Source organism: Callithrix jacchus, chromosome 10 (assembly GCF_049354715.1).
Source record: "Callithrix jacchus isolate 240 chromosome 10, calJac240_pri, whole genome shotgun sequence".
Taxonomy (NCBI): domain Eukaryota; kingdom Metazoa; phylum Chordata; class Mammalia; order Primates; family Cebidae; genus Callithrix; species Callithrix jacchus.
The window spans coordinates 68379358-68391377 of record NC_133511.1 but is presented as its reverse complement, the minus strand read 5'-3'; the positions used below and the strand labels follow the sequence as shown (position 1 = coordinate 68391377).

The window sequence follows — 12020 nt, the reverse complement described above, 5'->3', positions numbered from 1 at the left end:
CATCCACACCCTGTCAGGCTTCCTAAGAGGTGCTACTTCCGCCTGACCCCCGTTAAGGTTTTGTGGCTGCCAGCCTCTCCTGTGATGGGGCAGGCATGCAGCCTAGTAACTCTTCAGAGCACCAAGCAGACCTGCAACAACCTCAACTGTGCCTGCCTGTCAGGTGAGCTCTCCCCAGGGTCTGGGCAAACAGCCAGGCTCCCTCATTCATGCTCCATTCACTCACCCATCTATTCACTCGTCAAGGCATTGACTTACCGAAGCCAGTCACTCTTTAACATCTTTATTCATTCACTGAGTTATTCTGGCACTCACTCATTTATTCAGTGGTCCATCCATTCATTCACTCATTCACTTACTAATTCAATCATTAGCTCATTTCTCCTTCAACTGTGATTCATCTGCCCATTCATCCATGTGTGTATTCCTTCCATCACTAAGCAAGCATTTAGCAAGGCTTTCTACCAGCCAGGAATCAGAAAAGGCTCTGCTTTCAGAGACAGGTGCGTTGTCAAACAAGAACAAATAAGGAACTCAGAGGAGGCTGACTGGGGGCAGGTGTGCTTCTCGTGCCTAGGATATTTGTTCCCCAGAGGGGGAGGGCTGAGCTAATCCTACTCCTGAGTTCACAGCGTGGAACCATCATTGGTCCATCTAGGGTCCTGCTCGTGGTTTACTTACGGATTCCTTTTCATCCTTCTCCCCTGCTGTTCTTCTCTTCTCCTCAAAAGAAATTAGGTACTTAATGTGTAGGCTTTTGCTGATGAGAGTTCTTATAAAATGAATGCTGTAATTCTGAATGCCTATATTTTAGTTCATGTAAATTGTAGTATATGATAGATCTCATTCTCCTTCTCCCTTTCTTCACTCAGCTGTATGTTTTTAGGATTCATGCTGCTATAGGTGTGTCTATACATTCTTTCCACCTGCTAAGTAATACCCTGTGGTGTGCATACACCCCTTTTTGTCCATCAACATGCTGTACATTCAGCCGGCATCCTTGTTCCTGTGCCCTTTGAGCCTGTGGGAGGATTTCCCTGGGGTATATACCTAGGAGTGGCACTGCTAATCTAGGGAATCTAGACACTTTTGAGTACTGCCATGTGGCTGCCCAGAAGTGCTGCATCAGTCTACATTCCCATGGGCACTGTGTGAAAGTGTCCATTTCCCGCATACCTGTCAAGAATTGACATAATCAGCCGGGCGCAGTGGTTCATGTCTGTAATCCCAGCACTTTGGGAGGCTGAGGCGGGCAGATCACAAGTTCAGGAGATCGAGACCATCCTGTCCAACATGGTGAAACCCTGTCTCTACTAAAATACAAAAAATTGGCTAAGTGTGGTGGCATGCACCTGTTGTCCTGGCTACTCAGGAGGCGGAGGCAGGGGAATTGCTTGAACCCAGGAGGCAGAGGTTGGAGTGAGCCAAGATCAGGCCACTGTACTCCAGCCTAGTGACAGAACAAGACCCTGTCTCAAAAAAAAAAAAAAAAAAAAAAAAAAGAAATGACATCATCTGGCTCTTTGAGTTCTGCCAATCTAACAGGTGTAAAATATCTTCTTGTTTTCATTTCTGCTTCTCTGATAATCAATGGATTTGAGCATCCCTTCCATAAATAGCTCATTCAGGGCTTTTCCTATTGGGGTTGCTGTCCTCTTCTTGCTGGCTTGTGGGGATTTCTCATCTCTTCCAGATATTAGCCTCTTGTCAATTTTAAACATTGAATAACATCCCCTCTTCCAGCAGCTCTCTATTAGCCTTGTCCTTGACATATGTCACTGAACAGAAATCCACAATTTCCATGTAATTGAATACACAAATTATTTTTCTTTTGGCTTTTCCTCCATGCCCACAAAGATACTCTGTTTTCTTCTGTGGACCTGACACTCTCACCTTTCATGCTTAGTCTATAATCTGCCTGGCATCCACCTGTGTGTGCGATGGTAAGCAGGGATCCAGTCTTCATTTCTGCATGATATGAGTTTTCCCAGCAATCCAGCCTTTCCCGTAGAGGCAGGGGTCCCATCTTTATTGGGTAGTATTGTGAAGTTCCTAGTTGTATGTATCCTCCTCTCTGAGCTCTCTACTCTGTCCCATTAACCCTTTCGTCTGTCTGGCGAAATCACTTTCTTTTCCTACTCTTGTGTTGGATTACAATATCACTTTTGGCTGAGTGCAGTGGCTCACACCAGCCCAACACTTCTGTAGGCTGAGGTGGGAGGACCACTTGAGCTCAGGAGTTTGAGATCAGCCTGAGCAACATAGTGAGACCTTGTGTCTATTTTTTAAAATTATAATATCACTTAAAAATCACATTCTTCTTTACTTTCACTTTTCAAATTTATCTTGCTATTCACAGATTTTTATTTTTCCACATATATTTAGTAGGAGTTTATTGTGTTGCTCAAGAAACCAGCAGGAATTTGTATAGGGATTGTATTGGATATCTAAATTACTTTTAGGAGAATTACCTTGTAATAATATCAAGTCATTTCATCCAGAACATGGACTCCTTCTCCATTATTCAAATAAACTTTCTGTCTTATCAGACATCTAGATTTTGTCCCAAAGATAGCATTTATATTCTTAGCTAGATGATTTCTAAGATGCTTTATCATTTTTATGGCTTTTGTGAGTGGCATATTATTTTTGAGTTATATTTTCCAATTCGTTCTGGTTGTCGTAGAGAAATGGCATTAATTTTCATCTTATTTCCAGAAATATTGATAAACCCTCTTATTAGTTCTAATGGTTTGTCTATTGATTCTATTTTCTAGATAAACAATTGTATCACCTGTGAAAAATGACACTCTAATCGGTTCCCTTCAAAATTGATATCTATTTATTTTCCTTTCATTAAAGCATTGGCTGGGACCTCTAGTACTAGGTGCAATGGATTGGTGGTAATGGGCATCCCTGTCTTATTTCTGTTCACAGAGGGAATACATCAAAATTCCTCCACTGACTAAAATCTTAACCGGAGAGTTTTGGAATATTACCTCTTCCAAGTTAACATCTCGTAGAATCCCAGTTCATCAAATTATTTTAAATCACAAATAGGTATCAATTTTATCAAATACTCTTTTCTACATCAGTTGAAATAATCCTTTAATTTTCTTCATAAGTCTATTAATATTGTGAATGACACGGACAGGTTTTCTGAGGTGAAACCATCCTTGCATCCCTTGGAAAAAAATTTCCATCTGATTATGATGCATTTTTAAATATTCACCTGTATCTGGTTAGCTAGCATTTTACATGTAGGATTTTTGCATCTAAACTCCTAGATGAAACTGAACTAATCTTGCATTATCTTCTTTTGCATTATCTGGTTTGAAAATCAAGAACAGGTTAACATCATAAAATGATCTGGGGAGCTTTGCTTCGTTATCTGGATAGCGTAGATGAATCAGATACTATCCATTCTTTTAAAGTTTAGTGAACTTATCTGTAAAGCTATCTGGAAAGGAGTTTTTTGAGAGGAGGTTTTTAACTGCCATGTCATTCCTTTAATAAACATTGATCTATTCAAATTCTATGTCCTGTGAATTTTGTATCTTTTTAGAAATGTATCCATTTCATCCAAGTTTTTAATTGTAATTTTCAATAATATGCTTGTATTGTTTTTAACCCCTCTTGGATGAATGTAAATATTGTCTATCATTTGTTCTATGCTTAGTATGTCTACTCTTTTAACCCAAGAGTATACTTAGTATGTCTTTCTTTTTTCATGATCAGACTTATCAGAGGTCAATCTTAGCAATCTTTTTAAAGAACCAGCTTTTGGTTTGGGGAATATCTAATAGGTGTTGGTGTTCTCTGGGTTATTTATTTCTGCCCCATTTTTATTTTCTTCTTTTTGCTCTTTTGCCGTCTTTTGTCCAGCCTCTTAAGTTAAATGCTTAGTTCATTTTTAGTGTTTTGTTTCCCAACAAATGAATTTAAAGATAAAAATTTCACCAAGTACTGTTTTGGCTATTCCACAAATGTTGATACTGTACGTAGTGAAGATTTGTTTTTACAATCTAGTTCTAAATATTTCATCATTTCCTTTATAGTTTTCTTTATAACCCAAGAGTAATTTAATAACATACTACTTCACTTCCAGATATATGGAAATTTTAAACATTCTTTTGTTATTAATGTCTATTAATATCTATGTTTATTATATTATGATCAGAAAACATTATGTCATGTTGATCCTTTGGAGTCTTTAGGCTTCTGTGGGGTCTCATATATCAGTGGTCCCCACCATTTTGGCACCAGGGACTGGTTTTGTGGAAGACAATTTTTCCATGGGGCAGGAGTGGGGGATGGTTTCAGGATGATTCAAGCACATTACATTTATGTGCACTTTATTTCTATTATTATTAGAATTATATTGAAATAATTCTAAAATTCACCATAATGTAGAATCAGCGGGAGCCCTGAGCTTGTTGTGGCACCCCACAGCCACAGGGACCAGGACCAGTCCATGGCCTGGGGGTTGCAAATCTCTGTAACAGATGATCAGTTTTTCAAATACTCTCTATGTGCAGAAAATCATATATTCTCTGTCACACGTAGGGGATACGTATATACAGTCTTTGGCTGTCTCATCATTATGCATTCCAGCCAGTAGTGAATACTGTTAGGAACTCTGATGATAACCTGGTTCATTCTCCTTTTTAGGTGACCTGTATTTTCTCTCTGGCAGTGTTTGGAATTTTCTCTTTGCCTCGGTAGTCTTAAACTTATGAAATAATGCATGTGGTTGGAAGTTTGTCCTTATATCCCCTGATTGACACTCTCAGATCCCTTTAAATGTTAGGTCTTTCAAGTTTTTAATATAGTACCTTTATGTCCACTCTTGCTACAAATATTTCCTCCAGCTTGTTCATCCTTTCATCTGGGATGTCTATTGCCTGGATATTGGCATTTCTACTTCTATCCTTCACATCTCATATTTTATTTTTGCTTATACCTTCTTTTTCTTGATCCTTTCCAATTGCCTTTGTCAAGAGTTTATCCAGGTGATCCTCAAACCTCACTATTTCTCTCTTCAGTTGAATCGTCCTTGCTCTTCTCATCTATTCTCTTCTTTATTCCAACTATAATCTTTTCCTATCTGATACTTCTACTTGGTTCTTTTTTGTTTGGTTTGGTTTTTGTTTTGTTTTTCTGGAGACAGAATCTTGTTCTGCTGCCCAGGCTGGAGTTCAGTGGCACAATCATGGCTCACTGCAGCATCAACCTCCTGGGCTCAAGTGATCCTCCTGCCTCAGTCTCCCGAGGAGCTGGGACTACAAGTGTACACTACTACACCCAGCTAATTTTAGTAATTTTTTGGATAGGGTCTTGTTAAGTTGCCCAGGTTGGTCTCAAATGGTTCTTTTTTTAATGATTTCTTGTTCTTACTTCATGTTGCTAATATCTTCCCTTAGCTCTTTAGGAAAATTTAAAGCATTTATTTTAAATTCTGAGCCCTTCTGTTAAAGTCTCCCTGATTTGTGTGCATTGTTTTCTTTCTTTTGGTTATATTCTTTTGACCTATGGGCCAATGTTTCCCTCAGAGCAGTGTGACTCAGACTGGTAATATATGCCGGGGATGAGCTGAAGGCAGCATCCTAGTCTGTGCTGGGTCCTGACCAAGGTGAGGACCAGATGCGAGGGCCAGACACCCACAGCCACAGCTGGACACTCCCTGCTGCTGGAGCCTCCTCTGACTAGAATATCTAGAAGAGAAGCAGCCCTAGGCATCTCCCTAGATGGTGAGCCACCCATCCTAGGGACTGGGGAGAGAAAGTTCTAGGGTGATGTCCATGGGGACCTGGCTGGCCCCTCCTCACTAAATCAAGTCACACCAGGAGTTTGTGCCCAGGTGAAAGGGCAGGCAGTGACTGTCCAAGGCAGTAGGGGGGAAGGCAAGCATTCCTCTCCAAGCCATTTTTCATTTTTATCTCTCCCTCCCCCCAGCATGCCCAGGCTGCTGTGGAAAAATTAAGTGAGAAACTGAGAATGATAGAGAAATCCGTCACAGCTGACTCAATCTTCCTTCTTACTTCACAAGCACGTCATCTGCTCATTCCTGGGCATCGGCCAAGTTAACTATGGGAGAAATTTAGCTTATCGTTTAATTTTAAAACAAAAATGATAGTAGCCTCTTCCCAAAATTAACTCCCTTTTTTCTAGGGGACCAAAACTGACTTTATAGAACTTTATAAAACTAAAAAATTGTCCATAAGTTTAGAATTATGGCTTAGAAGTTATGAAGCCAAAGATCACAAGATTTGTAACCTCCCCTTTTGCTCCTATAGGTAACACCACTATTGTAAACATAAGACTGGTATTTGAGATATTTTTCAGATCTTGCATTCTGATCAACCAGATGGTATCACCCAGACCAGTAACCTACACCAAGAAACTGACTCAACAGGTCCTGTGACCCCCACCCAAAACTGACTCAGTGCAAGTAAACAGCTTCAACCCTCTGTGATTTCTTCTTCAACCCAACCAATCGGCTTCCCCCATTTCCTAGTCCCCTGCCCACCAAACTATGCTTAATAAACCCTAGCTTCCAAATTCTCAGGGAAGCATATTTGAAAAACATCTCCTGTCCTTCCACTTGGATGGCCCTGTGATTATTAAACTCTTTCTTTGCTGCAACACCTGCTGTTCTCAGTTCATTGGCCTTTCTGGGCAGCAGGCAAGAAGAACCCATTGGACTGTAACACTGTTGTCATTTCCTAGAATCCTATGCATCCCAATCAGTTCTGTAGGTTTCCCAGGGGTAATTTAGGAATTGAGAGCGGCAGTCATTTTGGCAGGATGGTGCCACTCCTCCCATTCTTACGTCTGACCCACCAGTCCCCAAAGTTGATGTTGTGCTTTGTTTCCTGTATGGACTCATCCTGGTATTCCCTCAGAGAACAATCTGGCTGTGTGATCTATCAGACTTCATTCCCACACAGCTGCCCAGAGGCAAGACAGCCTCCCTTTCAGAGCACCTTCTGCATCCTGAAGGCCTCCAGTGGGCTCATCCTCCCAGTTAATGGAGAGAAAAACTAAGACCAGTGAGGTAGCCCAGTGCTCATCCTTCCAGGATAGAAAGGAAAGCCCAGAGGGATTGCAGAGAGGGCTGAAGAGCAGGGATTCATTGTGTGGGGTCAGCTATTGCTTTGTTTCAAGACAGGAAACCCAGGAGTGCAAACTTCAGTCAGGTAAGAGGCCTGCCCTTATATCCTTGATCTGCCCACACCACCCATGCTGCCTCCTCCCCTGATTTCCCATGCTCCTTCCTTCATTCCCTCCCCAACCCTGATTCTCCCTTTTCTCCCCAGGTGCAGTCGAGAGCCTGCCTTGGGGGCAATGGCTGCTCTGCTGTGCCCCCTACCCTCACCACCTCCAGCAGGGTTGCTCTTCCCAGTTTATAGACAGAAAAACTAAGATTAGAGGAGGAGAGATTAGCTCCTGCTCAGAGCAGACCTTCAACATCTTCACCTCCTTGGACCTGGCACCCTCCCAAGGGGACTGCAACCAAGGTTATGAAAATAGCATCTGAGCTGCCATCTTGCGTCCCCGCGTGTGTGCGCCTAATTTCAGCTGGTCCACCCGAGGCCCCCTGAGCACCAACCCTAGTCCCCCGCGCGACCCCTTATCCGCTCCGACAAGATGAAAGAAACAATCATGAACCAGGAAAAACTCGCCAAACTGCAGGCACAAGTGCGCATTGGTGGGAAAGGAACTGCTCGCAGAAAGAAGAAGGTGGTTCATAGAACAGCTACAGCAGATGATAAAAAACTTCAGTTCTCCTTAAAGAAGTTAGGGGTGAACAATATCTCTGGTATTGAAGAGGTGAATATGTTTACAAACCAAGGAACAGTGATCCACTTTAACAACCCTAAAGTTCAGGCATCTCTGGCAGCGAACACTTTCACCATTACAGGCCATGCTGAGACAAAGCAGCTGACAGAAATGCTACCCAGCATCTTAAACCAGCTTGGGGCAGACAGTCTGACCAGTTTAAGGAGACTGGCTGAAGCTCTGCCCAAACAATCTGTGGATGGAAAAGCACCGCTTGCTACTGGAGAGGAGGATGATGATGAAGTTCCAGATCTTGTGGAGAATTTTGATGAGGCTTCCAAGAATGAGGCAAACTGAATTGAGTCAACTTCTGAAGATAAAACTTGAAGAAGTTACTGGGAGCTGCTATTTTATATTATGACTGCTTTTTAAGAAATTTTTGTTTATGGATCTGATAAAATCTAGATCTCTAATATTTTTAAGCCCAAGCCCCTTGGACACTGCAGCTCTTTTCAGTTTTTTGCTTATACACAATTCATTCTTTGCAGCTAATTAAGCCGAAGAAGCCTGGGAATCAAGTTTGAAACCAAGGTTAATAAAGTTCTTTGCCTAGTAAAAAAAAAAAAAAAAAAAAAAAAAAAAAAAAAAAAAGAAAATAGCATCTACTCACCATCCTCTCTCAGCACACACCCAACCAACCCACACCCTCAGTCCCACCCCTGTCTCAAAGAGACTGAGCCCTGAGAGGCACAGCTTCCTGCACCTCCTCACCCCCCAGCCTGCTTTCCTAGTCTATATGCAATGTCCTCAAGTCCTTTCCCATCCTCCTCATCCAAACTCCAAGACCTGCCTATACCTCACGCCCCTCCAGGAAGCCCCCTTTGTGACCTGGGTTCACTCCCTGCCGTGACTCTCCTCCCTCACCAGCCTAGCACCAAGCCTTGCAATGCTCTCTATTAGTTATTTCCTGCACAGAAAAGGGATGAGGGAAGCATCATTCCTGCCTATGTCTGTTCACACGCAAGGCTGGCTCTGCCTTCCCAGGGACCCTTCTGCAGAGGGAGACCACTCATCAGGCAGGCACCACCTGCAGGGGTCTCACTCAGGTAAAGTTTATGGACCTCAGTCCTGTTCAGAGCACAGCTATATGGGCTGGAAGCCTCCAGGAAACAGTTCCTATTTTCCCTGTGGTGTCTGTATGGGTGTGTACTGTATAGGGTATAGGTTGTATAGAGTCTGCAGGTAAACGTGCCTGTGTGTCAAAGAATGAGCATATGAGTGTGTGTGTGCATGTGTCAGTGTAAGAATGCCTCTGTGTTTGTGAGTGTGAGAGGGTCATACAGGTAGAACACTCTGTTGATGAAAAGAGTCAAACTCTGTAAAAAACAAAAAATTTATTTTGAGATGGTGTCTCTGTCACCCAGGCTGGAGTATAGTGGCACAATGTCAGCTCATTGCAACTGCTGCTTCCCAGGTTCAAACAATTCTTCCTACCTCAGCCTCCCGAGTAGCTGGGATTACAGTTACCCACCACCATACCTGGCTAATTTTTGTATTTTTTAGTAGAGATGGGGTTTCGCCATGTTGATCAGGCTGATCTTAAACTCCTGACCTCAGGTGATCTGCCCTCCTCGGCCTCCCAAAGTTCGGGTATTACAGGCTTGAGCCACCACACCCGGCCTGTAAAATATTTTAAGAGATTTCTTCTGAGCCAAATGTGAATGACTGTGGCCCATGACACAGCACTCAGGAGTTCCTAAGAACATGTGCCCAAGGTGGTAGGGGTACAGCTTGGTTTTATATATTTTAGGGAAGTATGAGACATCAATCAACTACATTTAAGAAATACATTGGTTTGGTTCAGAAAGACAGAACTACTCAAAGTGGGGGCTTCCAGCTATAGGTAAATTGAAATATTTTCTGGTCGACAATTGGCTGAACTTGTCTAAAGACTTGGGATTTATAGAAAGGAATGTTCAGGTTAAAGATGAAGGATTATGGAGACCAAGGTTTATTGTGCAGAGGAAGCTCTCAGATAGCAGACTTCAGAGAAAGCAAGTTCAGACTTAAAAGTGTGCCTGGCTCTTACTTAGCTGATTATCTCCTGGATCTGGAAAGCAAGGAAGGAAAACAAAGCGGGAAGGAGAATCTCTATAGAATGTGGATTTCTCCCACAAGAGACTGCAGGGCAATTTCAAGATATGTCAAGGAAATACATTTTGGGATTAAATATTTTTTCCCTGTCTCATAATGTTATGCCAGAGTCAGACTGAAAAGTGAGTCACAACATATAGGGTCAAATAAAACCCATCTGATGAGAATGTATGGTTTGTAGGGCATGGCTCCCTAGACCCTTAGGTAGGAATTTGGGTAATTCAAAAAATCAGAGCTTAGTCCTCAATTCCTAATGCAACCTTCTGAGATCCAAAACGCTCCAAAATCCAAAACATTTTTTAGCACTGACATAATGCCACAAGTGGAAAATTCCATACTTGCTTCAATATGCACAAACTTTGTTTCATGCACAAATTATTTAAAATATTGTATAAAACTGCTTCAGGCTGTGTGTATATAAAACATAAATGGATTCATCTTTAGCTTGGGGTCTCATTCCCAAGATATCTCATTATGTATATGCAAATATTCCAAAATCAAAAAAAAAAAAATCTTAAATCTGGCCCCAAGCATTTTGGATTAGGGATACTCAACCTGTATATGAATGGACAGGAGTGAGATTGCCAACCGCACTCCCCTTCCCTACCGCCCCACCCTTACCCTTGTCTGACCTCTGGGGAGGTGAGGACAGTAAGGGCTGGACACCACCTGGTGGCCATGAGCTGCACTACAAGCCACACCCTCCCTCAACTCCTTTCTCCCTGCCCTCTACTCCAACTCACATACACACAGACACACACATGTAAGACTTGATCCCAGCTCTTAGTTCTTTCTCTGGGGCCTCAACCACTTTGTGTTCATCATCCCAATGCCCTACAATAGTTTTGCAAAGACTGAAGATGGAGACCCAACCTTCTGAGTCTCCCTCCTCTATCCCAGAGAGGGAGGGAGGATTCAGACAGGTGGGGCTCACATCCTAACCTTGGTGCATTACTTAACCTCTCTGAACCTCAGGCAACTTGACTGCAGAATGGACTTAACAGTGTCTGCTGGAATCATTGCAAGATTTAAATAACATGCAAAATGAAGCCATTAAGTTGGCAGGGCAGGACTGCTTACAGGAAGCCAATGGGGTCAAGCCTTGTGTTCTGTAACCTGGTAAGGGCTGCCCTCAGCCTCTGGGCAGAGCCTCCCCCCATCTGTCCTCCCTCCCTTCCTCCCACCTCTCCTCCCTGGGGAACCCCAGACAGCTGTCTAGCTCACCTTTGCAGGGAGCTCCCCGCTGCCAGAGGCTCTACCCAATACCTGTTGTGGGTGAGGGTGATGCTGAGCAGAGCCCCCACGGCTCGTCATGGAATGGGGCATAGGGGCCCCTCCAAGTCCTCCCTCTGCATCCCCTGTCCCATTGGTCAACACGTTCTGCCAACCCAGCATCTCTTGAATTCCTCTCCTTGCCCAGCCCAGCGTGAGCATCGCACATCACCCATAGGATAATCCCTGCCCATCCTCTCCCTTTGCAATCACATCCCTGCTCTCCAGGGGCATCTTTCTAAAATGCACTTCTGAGTCACTCTCCTGCTGAAAACCTTTCTCTGGTTCTCCACTGCCCACAGAATAAAGCCAAACTCCATAAGCTGGCATTTAAGGCCCTTCATGACCTGGCCTTGCTTCCTCCTCCACCCCTCAGCTCCTCCAGCTGCCAGTCCCTTCCCTTCTCGGGGCCTTTGCAAAAGCGGTTTCTTTAACCAGGCAGGAGTGCCTGTCGCCTTTTGCCTGTAGGAAAACAACATCTGCTCATCTTTCAAGCCTCACTGTTGTTCTCAGGGTTCTGATCCTGCCTGGAGCCCCATGGCGGGCACCCCACAGTGCTCTCGCGGCCTGCATCTGAGTTTGGATCTCTCTCTCCAATCAAACTGTGAGACTCTCCAGGCCAGGACAAAGACAAAGTCAGCCTCGGCCCTAGCACAGGGCCTTGCATTCACAGGGAAATAAATGTGGCTGCTCCCTCCATTTGCTGAAAAACAGGATGTGTCACAGAATGGGCCTCAAAGGAGGGTTGGGCTGGGGGCAGACAGCAGATGCAGGGTCAAGGTCCCCCTAAGGCTTATGGAAGACGAACACAC

General features: G+C 43.6%; 1 protein-coding gene across 1 annotated transcript; it reads left to right on the top strand.

Moving 5' to 3' along the window:
- The first annotated feature begins 7539 nt into the window (after positions 1-7539).
- LOC100409289 (transcription factor BTF3) lies at positions 7540-8438 on the top strand. Its single transcript, XM_002754831.7, has one exon. It carries the CDS (start codon positions 7651-7653, stop codon positions 8137-8139), a length of 489 nt encoding a protein of 162 aa, XP_002754877.1. The 5' UTR covers positions 7540-7650; the 3' UTR covers positions 8140-8438.
- The last annotated feature ends 3582 nt before the right edge of the window (positions 8439-12020 follow it).

Bases quoted from the DNA above. Each gene is read 5' to 3' on its own strand.
- LOC100409289 (XM_002754831.7), top strand. From the start codon at position 7,651: ATGAAAGAAACAATCATGAACCAGGAAAAACTCGCCAAACTGCAGGCA.